The 20,874-nt window shown below is 37.8% G+C and overlaps 1 protein-coding gene across 1 annotated transcript in view; it reads left to right on the plus strand.

Annotated features, from left to right (window-relative positions):
* The window catches only part of LOC111866672 (lysosomal alpha-glucosidase-like), a 45,631-nt gene that overhangs the window by 19,275 nt on the left and 5,482 nt on the right, over nt 1-20,874 (plus strand). Inside the window, 9 exon segments of the mRNA XM_023855851.2 lie at nt 476-580; nt 1,629-1,766; nt 4,410-4,526; nt 7,354-7,559; nt 9,670-9,803; nt 11,768-11,919; nt 13,158-13,306; nt 14,413-14,497; nt 19,272-19,453. Of these exon segments, the coding sequence (XP_023711619.1) occupies nt 476-580; nt 1,629-1,766; nt 4,410-4,526; nt 7,354-7,559; nt 9,670-9,803; nt 11,768-11,919; nt 13,158-13,306; nt 14,413-14,497; nt 19,272-19,453 (1,268 nt within the window).

Here is a 20,874-nt window from a genome sequence, read left to right on the forward strand (position 1 = left end):
ATTTGTTGAGTAGGAACTGGATACGTTGTATTTATTCTAATGTAAATAGTTAATCAGCATTGGTATGAAATTAAGCTTATCTGTCATGATTTATGAATTTGGAATCTAATGTGTTCACTGCTAGACATTAAAAGACCTTTGGATGCTCTGGGCCGAGCAGTCATGGATGAACAGGGTTGAACAAAAGCATTCTGTTTGCAAGAGGGAGACGTTACTATTCAGTGTATCTTGAAACTTGATGCATATTTCATTTCTGAACTTTTGTAGTGTGATCTATGCAGGCATTGTTTATGAGATCTGGTTGCCATCTGACTGAGAAAAGAGAATGTTACGAAATCTAACCTAGGTATAGCAGTGAGAGGCTTCGTGTATTTAAATGACATCTGCTGTTTGTGGCAGTTTGACATGCAGTTAGCAAGGGTTATGTTCCATTTGGAATGTTATTTTTACCTAACACATGCAATTTTGTACACAGGATGTGCAATGGAATGACCTGGATTACATGAACGAATCCAATGACTTTACGTATGACAAAGAGAAGTTCAAGAATTTACCTGAATTTGTGGAAGAATTGCATAAGGTGAGCCAAATTGTGTGTCATAATATTGAAGGCATGTGTGGGTTGGGGTTAATTCGAGGATTAAGTTCGTAGGTGGGATACCTAGCAACGAGGAATCTACCTGTCAAGCTGCACAATTGTCATGATATAGAAGATTACCATATGTACCTAGCAGCAAGCTTTGTTTATTAATGCATAATAACCATTGTTTACACATTAATAGAATTACAGCATGTTTGTAAATTGTGTCTCAACCAACTGTATTTTCTGAAAGTTGAACACTGTCAATTGTGGGCTATTTTGTATTTTTGCAGAAGATTTGAGATATGTTTTGAAAAATTGCCGAGTAATGTGTGTCACGGGAAGCAAACAGTATCCTTATTTGAGTAGTATAGTTGTCTGGGTTGTAATGAAGTGTAGTTTGGAGAGAGCCGGACATTCCTGAGGAAAATATTGCCTTCATTGTCTAGTCTGACTTGTTTTACCAATTAGATAGATTTCATTGTTTAATATTCTACCAAGCGACAAACAGTTTCATTTCCAAGGTACTGCATTCAATGTCAGTCATATATGAGAAAGTTTGTACTGTGTCTTCATGCTGGTTTTTTCAATATTAATACCATTATGTCTTGAGTTAAAATATGTTCATATGCCTGCATAATATCAGGATATTTAAGACCCTCTAGTCAGGATAGGAGTTTGGGTGAACCCCAGAGCCAGTCTGGATGATGCGTGTGAGATTCAAGGTTATGATCGTAACAATGAAGAGTTCTGGCTTCTGGGATGTGACGCTTTATGGTGTAGTAGAAATTTACGTAGTTTTGGAGGGATGCACTGTCTCCATCTTCAGGGTCAAAGTGTAAGCCAAGGAAGAAGAGAAAACTCTGCAGTAAATATGTAGGACCCAAAATTCTGTTGTTCAGTAAGGCTTTGCCCTTAATTTTTTATGGTGGTGGTTGTTATTTTCAGATTATACAAAATAAATAATACCAAAATAAAAAGTAGATATCAGAATTGAAAGCATTCCTCTTTCCTGCACTGTACAGTTCGGCAATGTATATGTTTGCAGTTAGGGATGCATTACATTCCCCTGATAGACCCAGGAGTTAGTGGAAGTGAAAAGCCAGGCACGTACCCACCATATGATGAAGGGCTTCAAATGGACATATTTGTAAAGAATTCCACTGGACTGCCCTTTGTTGGAAAGGTAAGTTTATTTAGTAAAGTTTCTTTTTTGTGTATCAGTAGTGAGCAAAATAGAAATGATTTGTACTGACATCCAACCCTGTGAGAGAATGTACCATATTCTGTGGTGTCTAAGATGAATAATGATATAGAAAGAAAAAATTAGGAAATTTTTTTTTTTTAATATTTGGTTTTAAATTTTTGCTTAGTAAGCAAACTGTATTATTTATTAAATAGTCCCAGAGCCATTGCATTTTCTTATATCCATAAAACTGATGTTTTAAATCTCGTGATATTTACCTGTTTTTGATCAGTAGTTCCCATGCTCAGGAAGCACTGCTATTTTTAGTGAAATTTTAAAAGACAGAAATTGCAATTATGAAAGGCAAGTCCGTCCAGTGTGACTATTTCAGTTTTCTCACTTGATGATTTACTACCCTTACATGTTTCGATCCATTTGGATCATCTTCAGAGGCACCAAACACTTTTTAGAAATTGCCTCTTATATACTGGGCAGTGTGATAAATTATGAGAGGTAAAGTTAAACAAGTAAACTTTTTCCTGTGCATAATTAATTAAGCACAACAGGATGAATATTGTGGGGCAGTGGGCGTATGGCTTCACCATCCTTGACCTTGGCACCAGATGGAGGTGAGTGGTCAGCTTCATGCCCTGGCTGCTTAATCCTCTGGAGAAAGTCCCCCTTTTCCCATTGGGTGGGATGCTATGGAGAAGAGAAAAATCTCATACCTGTTCCAAGAAATGAACCCTGGCTGTTCACCCAATAGTCTGTCACTATACAGACTGAGCTATCCTAGCTGTTATGGTAAATTATAAGTACTGAATAATGAGGTGTTAAGGAATAATATTTAGATCTGAGAAAGGTGCAGGGACTCTAGAGTTTGTGCTCCCCTCCCTTATGTCTTATGTTGCATGAATTGTTATGTATTCACTCTCTCCATTATATATTTTCTGCTCAAATTGTAGTGTGGCACATCTATGAAGTATTTCAGTTTTGTATAGAGAAAAGTAGCAACTGTAGACATATGAGACCTGTTACACCAGTTAGCAAGGTTTTGGTGACATAACAGGGAACCAACTTTTTAAATTAATTCTAGTATGCTGATACCAGATACGAACACATTTTCCGTCACTTCACAGTTTTGTGCACTGGATATCGAGCCAGAGCAGCATATTCTTTATCTCCTTTCTCTTTTCTCAGATTTGTGCTTTCCTTCTGAGTGTTCTTACCATATTTACGCATGTATAGGCCGCAGCACAATTTTCAGACAGAAATTATAGAAAAAATAATTTTCTTGGAATATTATTTCAGGAGTATTACACCCTGTATTACTAATTATGAATATAATTTTTTTAAAATGAAGTGTGATTTCGAATATTTCGAATATAAGCCGCACCCCAGTTTTCCTCTTGAATTTTTGCAAAAAATGTGCGGCCTATACATGCATAAATACTGTATATTTTTTTTACTGTAGTGGGAGAATCTGATGTTTTATAAGTTAATAATAGTTTGTTTTAAATTAAATATTATTTCAAGTTGCATAGTAATCTGAAGTACATTTATATGTGTTGCATACAGAAATGTAGGGGGTAACAAAACTATGCACTTTCCTTTTCATGATCATGCCTGACTTACTCAAAAACACATTATGTGTATGTTAAAAGCTGTGATAGCTCAGTTGGTATAGTGATGAGTTACAGGCTAGACAACCACTGGGGTTCGATTCCCGGTAGCTGTAAGGTTTTTTTTTCTGTTCCATAATGTCCAGACCATGTCTGGGGCCCAGTCAGCCTCCTATACAATGGGTACTGGGGCCCCTTTACCTGGAGGGCATGAAACTGACCAGTTGCCTCCATCTAATGGCAAAGTCAAGAATGGTGGAGGTATACCTTCGTTCCCCCATATATCTTCATGGCTTAATGCTTAATTAATTAAGCACAGGGACAACTTTACCTTTTATATGTACATGTTATTGAAAAGGGTGAAAATTTTGTGCTATATTATCGGTTACTAGGCTTTGTGGAACCCATATGGCATTAACCATAGCTCTAATTATGTGTAATCACAAATCATTTCACTAGTTATATCCTGGCAGTTGATTTGTAACACAGTAATTATACAAGTCTTCAAATCACATGCTGATTTTCAAGTCTCAGCTGAACTCATTGCCATCTCTTCTTGATCATCCTTGACTCCTGTCCCAGGAGACTCCCTCAATTCTATTTTAGCTGCCTGAGATCCTCGTTATGTAGCCTTGAGGCAGCCCCAACAGAAAACACTGTTTCCTAACAATTTCTCTGTTGTTATAGAGGTGTTTTCACCCCACTGTTGCGTTGAAACAGTGGTTCTTCCTACAGGAACCTGTTACTGAGCCGTTGGCTAGCAAAGAATATCTACTCTGGCTCCCCTATCCTGGCTTGCAGGAATCATGTCACATTATATTACCTCTGCAGTTCAAATGTCTTTGTCAAATAAGCGAAGGGTCTACATATATCATGTAGTCATGTCACTTTTTTTTTTTTTTTGCTTGATGGCTGTGTGACACTCAAGGAGGGAGACCATTATGTGTATGTGAAAACTAGAATTAAGTTGAGAGTTATCCCGTCAGCATCATCTTTAATTATATATCTCTCTGTCCTGTAGGTATGGAATCGTGTCTCTACAGTGTGGCCAGACTTCACACATCCTCACACTGTTGACTACTGGCTACGGCAGCTGAAGAGACTCCATCATGAATTTCCATTCGATGGAGCATGGATTGTAAGCACATATTATTCACGAAGAGATGAAGATTGACTTGAAGTTAAATGGATGGTCATTGTTTACGTTTCATTTTGCTTTGATTCTGAAATTAATTTGGGTCATAAGTTGACATGTCAGTTATTATATTTGCCCCAAAATAGGCTGTATCTGCAAAGTGATATGGTCTTGAAATGGGAGAAGATATATATATATATATATATTTGTTCATTTACATAACTGCTTGTATGCAAAGCAATCAGAACATTTCAGAGTAAGCAAGTTTCAAGTTGCTCTGTATACAATATTATATTTAAGCATCCTGTTACACTCACACAATATATGAGACAAACTCCATCTTAAGTGCAACAATTTAATTGTAGTTCTTCCTTCTTTCCTTCCTCCACACTACATGTTTTGGCCCTAAATGGCCATCATCAGGTGTATATTCTTACGTAGCTGCTACACTTCCCGTATTAAAGATAGACAGCAGCACACGCACAGATAGCCTACACAGAACAATACCTGAACAGCGATAAAACAAGAAGTGGCCGCTGCAGCACTATAGACATAGGGCGAGTACCCTGAGAAATTTTAATTTTTACAATTTGGAAAAGAGCGGAAAATTTAGACATTTTAATTTGAAATTGAAGTTTTAAAAAGTGCCAATTTTGGAAATCAAATTGACGTGTGTAGGTTAACAAAGATTTTATACATACATTCAATTGAAAAGACTGGTGTTTTAAATTTTAAACTATGGGCAGTGTAGCAGCTATGTAAGAATATACACCTAATGATGGCCATTTAGGGCCAAAACATGTAGTGTGGAGGAAGGAAAGAAGGAAGAACTACAATTAAATTGTTGCACTTAAGACGGAGTTTGTCTCATATATTGCTCTGTATAGCTACACATGTTACAGTATGTTTGGTTTAATATTTTGAGGTTGTTGAAGACTGTAATAAGATAAAAATATTAGGTATTATGCATTTTCCTCAAAACTCTACTTGTTGGTGACATTGATTCAAATTGTGTTAGCATTGCTGTGTCATTTGTTCAAAGCTGAAGTGTCATCTCTTGATCATAACAACAAACTGCATACCTTTGCCTGATTTGGACAGTCTAGTGATATTTTTTAAGAACCGTTTGTAAGATGTGCTCTGATTTTGAAAGCATCAATTTTGGGAAATGTGTGCCTTATATCTGGCCACATATGGTATTTATAAGTGCTGGTACAGACAAATAGGAGGCACGCGGTAGTGTAGTTGCTTGAGGGGCTATGCTACAAGCCGGAAGGTCGTCTGTTCAAGTCCTGATGAGGTCATGGGATTTTTTTTCAGTTGACCTAATCCTTCTAGCCGCACTATGGCCCTAGGGTTGACTCAACCTCTAACAGAAATGACTACCAGGAATTAATTAAATAATTTTTCTGGGGAGTAAAGCGTGGCTGGTGCGTAAGGCTGACAACCTTACCGTCATCTTTGAGTTGATTGTCTAGATAATGTGGGACCCTCAGTGTCTCACAACCCTATGGACCTTCATGGGCTGGTACAGGGATAACTTTACTTTTTCTTTTTACAGACAAATAATCAAGTTTACATCATGAGTGCTGAGCACAGTGGCCATGTGGTCTAAAGCATGAAATGTCTTTACTTGCTTGAATGCTGGGATCATAGGTTTGAATCACAAATTACAAAACAAAATTAAAATTAAAAACTTGTTTTAAAATATTAATTTTAATTGAATAAAACCAATTAGTTCCAGTCTTCTTATGGGATCTATTAGCACAATCTTCAGCAGTGTGGGTATGTTTCTTTTTCGTGTAATCCGTGGATGTTGGTGTGAATGTTGATTTATCTTATATGTCCCTTTGGCTCTAGACCCATTACCCAGCTTCTGTAGTTACACTGTTGTGTATCTAATGTGTGTGTTCAGCTAGCCAAATGCGATTGTGACATGCAATACAGTATAACAGTTTAACATAGCAACAGACACCGTATGATGGCCATGTATGGCTGAAACATGTCATGAATAGAGAATTAAAGTGACTGTAACCTTTTGTTGCTTTAGTGATGGAAATATACGAGGGTAAGTCAATAAGTAAGTTACAAATGGATATAGAACTTGAACAAATAAGAGTACTGATTCAAAAAATGCTTTTATTTCTCAACATAATCTCCCTGTACATTGAGGCCCTTGTCCCATCGTTTCACAAGCCCCTGAAATGTAGCAGGACAAATTTCTTTGCGCTGCTGTCAGAACCAGGCAGTGACTTCCCTTTCTACAGCTTTATGTGTCGGGAAAATGTACAGCTGAAAGATGATGTTACGTGAATGACGACTCCTACTGTAACATCCTCAGGAAACTTCGTGAGGCCATTCAGTGGAAGCGACCAGGACTCCTCACTAAAGGCGTGTTGCTCTTGAATGACAACACACGTCCCCATACTGCCAACAAGACAAAGGAGACGCTGCAAAACTTCAAGTGGGAAGTCCTTAAACATCCTTTGTATAGCCGCGACCTTGCTCCAAGCGACTTCCATTTGTTCGGCCCTCTTAAACATCATTTTTCGGATGAATATTTTCCCAACGATGAAGCTGTAGAAAGGGAAGTCACCGCCTGGTTCCAACAGCAGCCCAAAGAATTTTATGCTTCTGGTTTTCAAGGGCTTGTGAAATGATGGGACAAGTGCCTTAGTGTACAGGGAGATTATGTTGAGAAATAAAAGCATTTTTCAAATCAGTACTCTTATTTGTTTAAGTTCTATATCCATTTGTAACTTACTTATTGACTTACCTACATATATTGCATGAAATAATTGAAAAGGTTTATTATTTCTGGTATATTTAGGATATGAATGAACCATCCAACTTTTGGTCAGGCAGTTCCACAGGCTGTCCAGATAACAATCTAGAGCATCCGCCATATGTCCCAGCAGGAGTGGATGGTGGTAAGCTGTTCTATAGGACACTGTGCATGTCAAGTACCCAGTATGCGGGACACCATTATGATGTGCATAACCTCTACGGCTTCACTGAAGCAATTGTTACAAGCTTGTGAGTACACTGAACTCATGTTTATTTTAGTACTAATTTATGAAAATACTGCAGTAAAGTCACCAAATCACCAAGCACAAGTTTGTTGAAGTGGAACGCTTCTGACTTATCACAGTGCAGGCCCCCAATTCAAATCCCGAATGGAACCCCGACTGAGTTTGTCTGGGGCTCTCTTCATTTCCTGCAGACATGTGCTGTGATAGTATCTTGGAATAGGTCATGACCATTTCCTTCCACATCCTTTCAACTTCTTTATTCACTAATTGTCCTACAACCTGATTCTGTTTAGCCTGAATCATTGATGACGCTTTTTAAGTGAACCATAAATAAATAATTGAAAAAGGTTACCAAATCCATTACTGAACAGATACGAGAGAGCACAGACTAGCAGAAAATGAGTTCTGGGGAAAAGCGTTCCAAAGTTTGTAGCATTCTGTCTGTCCCCAAAATTGGCCAATATTAGTACTTTTGTTCCATGTGGTTTGCTGCCAATCACACTTGCCTTCTTGAATGCTGGTTTGCCTTGCCTGTTTACTTGGCTTTCACAGATCATGTCCCATTTTATTCTACAGAAATTTTAAGAATATCTGAGACAGGCTTAGTATAACTTATTTTATACTTCCACAAAGAATATGTGGAGCAGCAAGAACTGATTTCACAATTTTATTGATATGTCCTTAATGTTTGGAGTAATTCTTCTCATGTCTGGGTGGTAAATAATCATAACCAATACTGATTTAAGTTTGCAATGGACAGATGGAAGTGTCATTCTGTACCTTTATTCCACATTGGTTGAAAATTTTTGCTTCTTAAATTGCTGATTTGACTGGTTTAAATTTCTACATTATTATGATAGTTTATCTCCGAGGAACACAAATGAAAATAACTTGCTGCTAAGGGGTGGTTGACAACGTACTGAGGGAAATGTGTACATGGAGACGTGGTGGTGTAATGACAGTATCTTCATAATATTTTGATTGCTAAATGGGTCGTAGAAGTAGGATATAAAGGTGGTGACTGAATTCAGCTGGCTCGATATGTGGATCAGCAACAGGCTCTTATGAATATGACAAAGCTTTGGGTTTTATAAGAGGTAGGAAAGTCCTTCATGGATTGAGCTAGTTGTAGTGCTCAGGAAAGATTTTGCTTCTTGAAGCTAGTTATTTGAGTAGTATGTCATCGCTAAATTTTTGTTGATCTGTTGTGAATATGAAGTCTGTTCAAGGTAGTTAAGTTAGATGATATGACATTATTGGATTTGTATTGAAGTATTATATATCTTAGTACTGTTCAATTTAGTTAGTTAGTTAGTTAGCCATTAGTGGATTTTTATTAATGTGTTGTGTATTCTAATTATGTTAAAGATTTTATTTTCATCTTAGAACAGTAAAGCTAAGGTCACTGAGGCGTTTTATTTTTGCTATCCATGTGTGAACGTTAACATGACATGGACAATGAATTCCACAGAAATGAATGCAAGTGCCCAGGTGAAGAGGAAAATCTCAAATATTTTTCCAACTGCTGTATTCTCAAGATGTCCCCACAAGCCAGCACATTCAGTAAAATGTTTTTTGGTTGGGCTGGTGCAGTGACAGCCTGCTCCTTTTGTATGTCTGATTCCTGTTTTCAAATTTTTAGACCTCTCAGGCTGTTTAAATTTAATGTCAAGAATTTTACATACAAGAAAGTATCAATAAATGGGCCAGTGGACATTTGGTAGAACCTGGCAGATTTTCCAGAGTACCTCTTAAATTGTGCATGAAATATATGAGATTTTCCATTCTGTAATCCTTAAAATATGAATGGCTGGAGCCTCCACTTTCCTCATCATTTTGTCTTCAACGTAGAAATGTAGATAAACAGAATTTGTGTATGAAATCCATTAGTGTCTGCATGAAGTGTGTAGGCTACTGTGGCAGGAAATGAATGATGAATGAATGTGAAAGTTCCATCCTTTGGCCATGTGTCACTTCACTTCGTGTATGTCATTTTTAGAATCATACACATGGGAGCATAGAAATGCTTATGTGGCCCGAGTCCTATGCATCATTGTTAGATATTGAATTAAAAATTAATATTTCGTGTATCATGGATTTGCATGTATACACAGTGCCTTGGCAGAAATTAGAGAGAAACGCCCTTTTGTCATCTCTCGTTCAACATTTGCTGGTCATGGTCAATACGCTGGCCATTGGAGTGGTGACATATCATCATCATGGTACGACATGAAGAAGACTATTCCACGTATGTATTTTTAATGCATTTTAGCCTGCTTTACTTCCTTAGAAAGGAATACACTTACGAAATCACAATGCTGTCTATCTAGTTTCAAACCACTTCACCAATTTTTGTGAAACTTTGTATGAATGCTGTGCCATTACAGGCTAGCCCATTATCATACTCAGAGATATTGGGTTTTTGGACCTTATCCATCGTCCTAGTTTTTAAGATAACTAAGAAAAACACGACGTTTCGGAAACTGGATCTGTTTCCGCCCTCACGTGAGGGAAAACATATATTCTGTTAGGTCCCTTAGAAAGAGCTAACCTCAATCACTGCTAGCTCTTTCTAAGGGACCCAATAGAATAGGTGTTTTCCCTCACCTGAGGACAGAAACAGATCCAGTTTCCAAAACGTCGTGTTTTTCTTAGTTATCTTAAAAACTAGGATGATGGATAAAGTCCGAAAACCCAATATCTCTGTGTGTTATACACCATCGTCAGAATCCTATAGTAACTACCCATCATACTGTCGTATATGTCTATGAAGTCAGTCAGTCAGTTGGTTTGTGTGAATGGTTAAGTAAAGTCACGTTACTAAGAAGGACGGGAAACACCTTTAAATAATATAAATTATATTTGAAGTGATTCATTTAGCTCACGATAAAATGCATTTGGGTGTCCTGTGAACACAATAATGAACCTTTGGGTTACTTGAAAGGCCACAAATTTCTTGACCAGCCCTATGACTATTAGCTTCTCAAGAAAGATTTTTCTTTGTACAGTCTGTTGCATAATCACAAATTTGCCAAGCAGGTTGGTGTGGTGCAAAGCTCAAGACTTGTATTAGGGAGGTCCTTATTTCCTTATTTCTTGGTCAGAACACCAGTTATCCTGATTGAGGTTTTCATGGATTTCCTCAGTTCATCCAGGCAAATGCCAGGTTAGTGCTTTGATGAAACCATAATTTTTCCTTTAAAATTTTTTCCAGTTTGTTATTTGCCAGTCATTTGAGTGTTTGAGACCAAACAGTCTTGAGAGACTGACAGTGTAATGAAAGAGACCACCAAAAAGTATAAATTGTTGAGGAAATTATGCTAATGTGGGAGCATTTTTGTTCTTTATTATATTTTTATTGCCGATCACAGTGGCAGTGCAGTCTAAGGCATTAACCGTGTTCGCCCGCACAAATACTGGGACCATGGGATCGAATCCCACTCGAGGCATGGATGTCTATGTGCTTTTTTTTGTGTTTGTGTTCTGTGTGTAGGTAGTAGCCTTGTGGGGGCCTGATCTACTGTCCAAAGAATCCTACTGGCTGTGTATAGGATTACAAAACTGAGAAAAGCGGCCAAGGTCCAAAGGGCTGTAGAGAGAAAAATATTCTCTATCTGAAGAAGATCTTTATTTGAACAGATTTAATCATTTGGTTATTTATCATTCATTTTTGTTACTGTTTGAATATCTAAGTAAATCAATAATCCAAACTGTATCTGTACTTAATCATTTTGTGTTACCTACCCTTTACTCTACTAAAGTGAAAGAAAATAATTTGTGTATGACTACACTTAGCACAGAAGTCTGGCCAGACTCTCTCACCTCTTGCATTATTATGGATGTCTTCAGTACCACGCAGTTTGCCAAGTATCTGATAGCTTTATTTTTAATATGCTATTCTGCAAACAGTAATGACCTGTAAGGGTACAAATGTACCTGTAGCAATTTATGAACATTCAGCACCTGTGCAAGGTTTTCCAGAACTGTTTTTTTCTGAGTTGTGATGTGGTGTAGTCTCATAGGTGGTTACTACCATTTTTGAGGAACCTGCTGCCATCATCTTCAGGGTAGAATTCAGAGGAGACGAGTTCGTTTGAAATGTTAGTAAACCATCATCAAGACTACATCATAACCGAGAATACTCTAAATCCAACATCGTATGATCAGAGTTGAAGAGATTAATCTCGTTATCTTCTCTGATCTGTCTCACAGAACTTCTGAACTTCAATTTATTTGGGATCCCCCTAATGGGTGCAGATATCTGTGGATTCAATGGGAACACAACACAAGCACTCTGTCAGTGTTGGAGTCAGCTGGGTGCCTTTTACCCATTCTCCCGCAATCATAACACAGATGATGGCATTGTAAGTATCTCTGCTGTGAAAGAATTTGACTGTGGTCATTAATTTAAATGTGTCTTCCATATGTGAGAGTCTGTAGATATATCCTGATGGTGGGAATTTTTATATTTCATGTCAGTCACTCCTTTACTTTGTGTGTGTGGTTTATTTTATGATATCAGTAGCTAGACTGTGTAGCATTAATTGGTAGAACAATAAATGAATAATGAATTGCAAAGGATTTGGAAGGAGGCAGTCAAATCTACATACTGTCCTGCCATTTGTCTAGAGGGTCTAAGTAAAATTGTGAGCGATATCAATCCTGCCTGAAATTCAAACCAAGAATCTCATGAATGTGAGGCTAGATCATTATAGATATGCCAGTCTGCTTGGTTTGTCATTCATGACAAGTAGTTATCCAGAATGATTGTGACATATGTAACCATAATCAGTCCTGACACAAATTGTTATTTCACCATAATTAACAAATATGTTCTGTAAAACAAAATTACTGTTATTATCGAAAGGTTTGTGACACTTTTCATTCCCTTATAAGAATATCGTGTTGCATGTGTCCACTGTCTGTAGTATGTTTCAAAGTTTAATGTATACTTTGCTTATAACTTCTTTTTTTTCTTTGGTGATTAGGATGAGCCCTTTGTAATGTGCCCACCTGAGTAGGACCCTTTTTTTCCTTACATTTGATGGAAACTCATTCAGTATCTGAATTGTCATGTAAGTGTACTGAAGTCACAGGTTGTGTATTATGTAAGATTTGAAGCTTTCACAGCCAATCAACGAGTTAGAACCTCCGGCAATCAGCAGTATGAATGTTGACTTAAAATCCAGGGTTTTACCATTTTTTTATTGCTAGTGGGGTGGGACTAAGTCCCTTGTACTGCGGCCACTTCTGGCCTATTGTACCGGCCCCAGATGATAGGTGAGGGTGATTGTGGAGGAATTGGTGGAATGAAGATTGGAAGGGAAACCGAAGAACTCAGAGAAAACCTGCCTCAGCGCCACTTTGTCCACCACAAATCCCACTTGACCAGACCCGGNCACCCGCATCAACTCTGATGTTGGAGAGTGTGGAGATCTCTGAAATATTGGCTTCTAGCTCAGCGTTAACACGACTGATTGCCTGAGAACATTAGCAAAACTTATTCGTTTTTGTTATAGCTGAATGTGTTTCACAGGGGATTTATAGTGAATGTCAAAAGAGAGACGGGGGATCAAAATAATTATGCATTGAATGTTAACAGCCACAAGATCCAGTGGCGCTGGGGCCTGCAGTGGTACAGTCGGCCCGCAAATCTTTGCTGGTACGGTATTTGCTGCTACCATACCTGTACACACTTTTCTGGAAAGCTCATGCAGATGGTGATACTGTTGTGAGACCTTTGTTCTTTGAGTAAGTGCAGAAAGTTACATAGTGTAGAACTTCATAAATTATACCCTGACATACATTACTGGGACAATGAAGTCGAGGAGGATGTACAGCATGACCAGTGTGTGTGACATTTGGGTTAGTAAACATCAAGGTAAGAATCCACATGGGGGTTTATGTGTAGATAGGAAAATAATGTTAAAATGCATCCTCAAAAAAGGAGGTTTGAAGATTCTGACTGAACTGCATTGGCTCAGGGTAGGATCACATGGTTTGTAAATGTTATAATATCCTTTAAGTTAATTAAAAACGGAATTTCTGACCAGCTGAGTGAATGTCATTTTTTTGAAGGAAGTACCAGCATCGTAATATTATTCTTTAATTTTGATTAATTATCTTTAAAATATTTACATTTTTATGCTGGGGTGATTCAGATGTGAGGGGAGTCTGCATTCCTTGAAATGTTGACACTGAATGGAAATGAAAATTAATTTCTAGATATTTATTTTTAAAAATAAAACCCAAAGTCTAACATATAAGGTTCTTAGGCATTTGTAAAAACAAAACTCAAAGCCTAACATTATAAGGTTTTTAGGTATTCGTAAAAACAAAACCCAAAGCCTAACCTTAGAAGGTCTTTAGGTATTTGTTTGTAAGAACAAAACCTAAAGTCTAATCCTAGATGGTTTTTAGATATTTGTTTTTAAAAGCCAAATCAATAACATAACCTTTTAAAAATGAATCAAAGGCCCAAACTATTAAAAACAAAACCAGACCTTAACCTTGTTGACTTTTTGAAGCAAAATTCTAAGGTTAGACTTTGGCTCTTATATTTGGCAGTACTGACATTGTGGACATCATGAGACAGTATCTGTATTCTTGTGGGTGAACATTTGGGTCACTTGCCATTACATAAGAACTTCTAAGGTTGTCAGTGCTAATATGATGGAAAGTGCTATGGTAAGTTTTAGAGTTATTCAGCGCACATGCAGTAACTTCAGCTCTATTTCTTTGGTCATGTGCTATTTTTTTTCAAGTTACAAATGATGCAGTGAATTGTCGTTATAGCTATATAACATTGAAATAAGATACATTTCTAATTTTATGGACTTTTCTTTCCAATGTTCCAGGTTCCCTTCAGATGTTCACACTTACGACATTGATGAGCAATTCCTTTGGGGTTCAGCCCTTATGATTGTTCCTGTTCTGGAAGAGGTAAGGAAATTTTAGGTTCTTTAAAACTGTTATTTTGGTCGTGGGATTTGAGGTACTCATGAAAGTGACGTTGAACCTTACTATCTTACGAGATGTCACGCCCCATATACTGGTAGAAGATCACCAACATTTCAGAAGAAAGTACTGCCCACATCCACAGGGTCAAAGAATAACCCAAACAAACAGCTTGCTTGGTTTATTCTTAAAACCTGAAGATGGAGGCAGTATGTTCCACCAAAACTTTGCCCAGGTGATACGTGTCATATTCCAGAAGAGAGCAGTCTTGTTATCATTATTTTGATCATGTCCTTTGTGTAAGTTTATTGAAAGTTAAAAAAAATATCAGATCTATTTCCATCAACAAACTAAGAGGAAACAAGATGGGGCGGGGGGCTTGGTACAGCTAATTTCAAACCATATCTTGTGAGTCGCTCTTCCAAGGGTTCCAAATAATAGTATTAAATAGGGAGTTGTGCTGATGTAAGAAGCTCTGTCCTAAAGTTTTAGTTTTCTACTTGTCAAGGTACTGCAGTTGACCAACCACACTTATTACAGCAGTTCAGTTTTAAATCTAGTAGTGAGCGTGGTTTGGCTCCTCAGTCATTTGCAGTGCCTCATAGATCATAGCCTGTAAATCACTGCCAGTTGTATGATGTACAGCTTATTCTGTACATCTTCCTTGTTGATGTTCATCTGCTATTTTGTTTGAGTTTGAAAAGTGTCTTGTTTTGATCAGTATGTTCATTTATGGTCAATCCTACCTTATTAAATCTATATATGCAGACCTGTTCGCAAGTCTCTCTCCCTTTAGGCATAATCATCAAAATGTCCATGATCTGCCCATTCTTCTGAATTCACACTCCATGTTCCAGATGTGTTTAAGAGTATGTTGAACTATCCGTATGTATCTAATGTTTTCAATATGTTCTTCATATTTTACCTTGAAGTTTCTTCTGTGCTATATATTGTGGCATATTTGCTCAAAGCCAGAACTGTGGAGGCAGAGAAACAGCTTTTCTAGGCAATGGCCGCAAAACAGTCAAGGGAACGGTGTCAATTGATAGGTAGTAGACTCTTTATAAGCAGTAATAGATGGCCGCTGCTAGGGAACGGCTCGGTAAACATGTTCCCATGGAAATGGTTAGCATATGAGAATGAATGGTGTTTTCTGCATGGGCCATTCTGAGGAGTTATGAGGAAGACAGTTGGGGCAACCAAGTCAGTTCTGTATGGGGGTCTGTGAAGGAAAGCAGTTGGGAGCTGCTGTTCAGAGAGGACTTGAGCCCAGAAGCCCCCTCCCTCCTATCATTGCTGGCAGTGGCTTTGTTGCTAGGCAATGGCTGGGTAAACACAGTCCTGTGACAATGAATACATATGCAACAATAGAAGAATTGTATGCATCATTTTCTCTGTGGTCCTTGTTGTATCAAGGGAAAATAGGTGGTGAGTTCTTCCCAAAACTTCTTGTTTATTCTTGATTTATTTGGTGATATTTTCAATAGTTCACACTGTATCACATCGAATAACAGTGTGAGTAGTGAACAATGAATTGAAGAGGATATGGAAAGTTGTTGTCTAATTNGCTGGCAGTGGCTTTGTTGCTAGGCAATGGCTGGGTAAACACAGTCCTGTGACAATGAATACATATGCAACAATAGAAGAATTGTATGCATCATTTTCTCTGTGGTCCTTGTTGTATCAAGGGAAAATAGGTGGTGAGTTCTTCCCAAAACTTCTTGTTTATTCTTGATTTATTTGGTGATATTTTCAATAGTTCACACTGTATCACATCGAATAACAGTGTGAGTAGTGAACAATGAATTGAAGAGGATATGGAAAGTTGTTGTCTAATTTGAGATAGTATCCTAACATTTGCCGAGAGGGGCTGAAGAATACTGTGAAAGATATCAATCAGAATAGCTATTCCCCAGGCTGAGATNGTTCTTCCCAAAACTTCTTGTTTATTCTTGATTTATTTGGTGATATTTTCAATAGTTCACACTGTATCACATCAAATAACAGTGTGAGTAGTGAACAATGAATTGAAGAGGATATGGAAAGTTGTTGTCTAATTTGAGATAGTATCCTAACATTTGCCGAGAGGGGCTGAAGAATACTGTGAAAGATATCAATCAGAATAGCTATTCCCCAGGCTGAGATTTTAACCTGGCACACATTGAATAAGGGGACCTGCAGTAGCGTAGTTGGTTGAGGCACTATGCTACAAGCTGGGAGGTTGTGGGATTGAATCCGGATGAAGTGGATTTTTTCAATTTACCTAATCCTTCTAGCCTCACTGTGGTCCTGGGGTCAGCTCAGCCTGTAACAGAAATGAATACCAGGAATGATCTTGGGGGTAAAGGGCGGCCGGCATGTAAGGCTGACAACATTACCGCCATCTGTTGGGAACCTCAGCATCTCACAACCCTATGGGCCCCCATGGTTTGTTACAGGGATACTTTTACTTACTTTTTTTCTTTACTTTTACACATTGAATAAGAAACAGAATGCAGACATCTTTACTGTGATGCTCGATTGTCTTATTCAGTAAGTCAAAGCCACATTGCAGAAGTGATGTAATCATTTGAATATACTGAATAGAACAAGTTAGTATGAAGCATGTCTGCATATCTGCTGTAATGTTACAGACCTTGGACAGTGACAGAACACAGTGTCAAGGTGGATCTTGACCCCACTGGCCAAATTGTGCATACTTTCAAATGTGAAGATATCCAGAATGCAGCATCACAATGAGGCATTGCTGTAATGTCTGTAAACTTTTACATGACCCTGTTCACTAATCTGATGTTTAGAATAGAAATGAGGACTCTTTCATTGAACTTTTGTTGATTATGGAACTTCATATCATTTTGAGCTGGTAAAACACAGCTGATATAATGTCATGATACAATACCAAGTTCTGGGACAGTTCTGCACCAAAATTACCCGATTATTTCCTTTATTTAAAAGAATAAACAGTACAAACTTGTGGGCATAATTAGAATATTGTAAAGAAATGTAAACCAAACTGTGCATGTTAGTTTTCCTTCGAAACTTTGTATACTGGTAAATACGTTGTAGATGTTGAAACATTTACTCGTAAACTCCAGTAAACCCAGTAATGAACAGGAATTTACCAGCTAATAAAGGTTAATAGTTGATTATTCAACATAAACTTTCTCTTTTATTTTAAATGTGACAGCTTCACCATTACATTTTACAGTTCAGTTCAGTTCTTTATAATTTATGTGCTTAGCCAGCTGCCACAAATTTAACAACAATAACAAATTTAATAGAAGAGATCAAATTAGGTGTATGGCCATACATTTGTCAGCCCCTTGGGGCCGCCCTCAGAAGCATGACAACAAAAAAGGAAATTTGCTTTGCACTTGTAGACATAAAAGGTGATTCATGCTTATAACATGTTTGAAAAGAAAATATTAATATTTCTTAAAAGTTTTTGCAATAGAGGCATAGTTGGTTAAGCCATCCTTGTATACAGCACACAGGCACTGTGGCACATCATATCTTCTGGTTTTTGATTGTCACATGTTTGAGTGACTAAAGGTGGGGTCCGGATTGTTGAATTGATTTATTGGATATTCCCAGCAGGTCGTCACTACAATCAGTTGTAACACTCCAAATTTTACTGTAACTATAACACACAACTATGAACAATGATAACACTCGAAAGGCTGCTCTAACTGCACCACATGAAATAAAGTCTTCATCATCTGCCTATTGAGTTCTCTTCGACTGCAAGCTGCTCTCCCTGTTGCTCAGTCTGCTCTGTACTGCTCTCTACTGCTGTCTGTGTTCTGCGTATGTGTTTGCATTCTTGTCTGTTCTGACCTACCCTCATAGCTTTGGGAGAACTGAATAGAGATCACTGCCTTCAGGGGTTTCAGTACTGTATATTTGTGTTTTAAGAAGTCATTACCATGGATATGCCTGTGTCCCATATCCATTGCCACGATAATTTGTTGCCGTGGGAACATGTTTAACAAGCCATTGCCTAACAATGGTCATCTTCCCTGACTCCACCATTCTGGCTTTCAGGCAACATGTCAGAGTATGCTGTTTTGCTCTTCATGTTTTTGTTTATCAACTTTCTGTTGTTTGTATTGTAAATGTACATACAAAATAGAATGAGTCATAAAATTCTAGGATGATGATCTTGCATTTCAGCAGCACAATCAATTGGGATAATTGAAAATTCTTTATATTTGCGTTATTTATGAATAAAGGATTTTTTGTTTTCATGAATTTTATAGCAATCTTGAAATGATTTTTCAAGTTATCTGTTTAAACTTCAAAAGATGGCCATGAAAATGTACAGAATGCTTTATTTTACATTGTTTTACAACTTAAAGTAGAACATTTGCAGGATTTTCATATCATCAGTATCACACATTAAGGAAACAATCATCTGTGTTAGTGACAAATGATTAGTGTTTTATTTGGATGTGGAGTTTAGTAGAAATAACCTGAGAAATGGAAGCCAGGTCATGGATGGTGCACCATCCAACATAGTGGTCTTAATATGGAAATTGTTGATAGAGCACAATATTTCACTGATGCTTCACCAACTGTATTCCTCAGATTTAGCACCTAATGAATTTTTCTCTTCCTACTGAAAAATATGCAGAAAAGAGAGGCTTTTGGACATGTGAAATGAAAAGTATTAAGTGCTATGAGAAATGGCGTGATTACTGCAGTAAGCAGTTTTTATTTTCTGACCAATTCATTTTTTTTATTTTTCTTGTTTCCTTAGGGTAAGACAGATGTGTCAGCATATTTGCCCAATGCCGTGTGGTATGACTTCTACACCCTGGCTGTAGTACCGGCTAGTGGTGTACAGCACACTCTACCAGCGCCGCTAGATACCATTCCCATACTGTTACGAGGTGGCAGTGTCATTCCAACGCAGACCCCCAATGTGACAACCACAGAAAGGTAATTCAGAAAGACTGTCCATTGAAATGAACAGTTAGTTGTGTTAAGGTGCATCATATGTTAGGTATCTATCCATGGGCTGCATTATGAAAAGGTGAATTTTTTCTGATACAGTAGAATGATTTTTAATACAGCTGGTCAGGCAGCAAAACCATGCTAAGAACATAATGAGTCTGTCAAACAGTGTTACTGGGTCAGCAGTTGTTATGGATAAGTTACTGAAGTTTTTCTATGAGGTAGTGTCAGTAAATAGGGCACAGATGGATATAAAACGTAAAACATGTGATATTCAAAACTGGGAAAAAAATTCTTATTTGACATATCCTCAACCAACAATGATACTCTTGTCCCATCACTTTACGGGTGCATTGAAACCAGCAGCATAGAAGTCTTTTGATTTTTGTCCCAGTGACACAGTTGATTCTCAACAGGATGACCTGGTCGGGCATTATCTGTGACTTTTGAACGTCCTTGAGAGAATTTCTTGACCCAGATGCGAACCGCTTTATGTGACAAAACAGTTCACATCGTAAACAGGGAACATTTCTGTATGAATATCCTTTCCGTTGAGTCATTCTGCCCACAAAAAATGCATGGCAGAATTCTGCTCTTTGGTAGTACATGTCTCAAGCAGTCATCCTTGTAGATTGTATTGATATTGCATAGAGTCATTGTTGTTCCTTAATTTTCAAAGTTATTTATTATGTGGTATGTGAGATAAGTTGAACATTTGTACTGAATATTTATTATAAGAACTTTCATAGTAAAGTTTTTTTTCCTACAAGATTCACCTCCCCTTTCAAATAAGGGGAAAGCATAAGCATATTCCCATTTTGGGAATGGAAAGATGCTCTCATGAGCTGCACAAAAGCCAATTGGAGGCCACATGCAGCAAGTTGGATAGACTTGGATTGTCGTATTAGAGCAAGTGAGAGACGTAAGAGGAACACTGATGGAGGGATAGACACAGATAAACAAAGGGTTTGTTTTAAGGTGACCCACAGTGGTAGAAATGTAGGAGAGGGATTCAGTTTCTTGACATCCTTGTGCTGAGTATAGTATGGATACCTGGTGCTGTTCCTAGGTTCATACCATTCACTTATAATGAAGTGACAATTTTGAGAACCATTGTGTTATTTTTTTTTTTCAGAGTTACTATGTATTTTATAGGGATCCGGAATAGCTCAGTTGTTATAGTGACTGGCTATGGGCTGGATGACCAAGGGGTTGGAATTTGAGTCCCTGTAAGGGCAAGAATTTTCTCTTCTCCATGTTCTCCAGACCAGTTCTGGGGCTCACCCAGCCTCCTATCTGATGGGAACAAGGGGCTCTTTCCCCTGGGGTAAAGCATCTGGTGTGTGAAGCTCTACACTCACCTCCATCTAGTGCTGAGGTCAAGAAAATGTGGATCTATACATCCA

This window comes from Cryptotermes secundus, unplaced genomic scaffold, assembly GCF_002891405.2.
Source record: "Cryptotermes secundus unplaced genomic scaffold, Csec_1.0 scaffold54, whole genome shotgun sequence".
Taxonomy (NCBI): Eukaryota; Metazoa; Arthropoda; class Insecta; order Blattodea; family Kalotermitidae; genus Cryptotermes; species Cryptotermes secundus.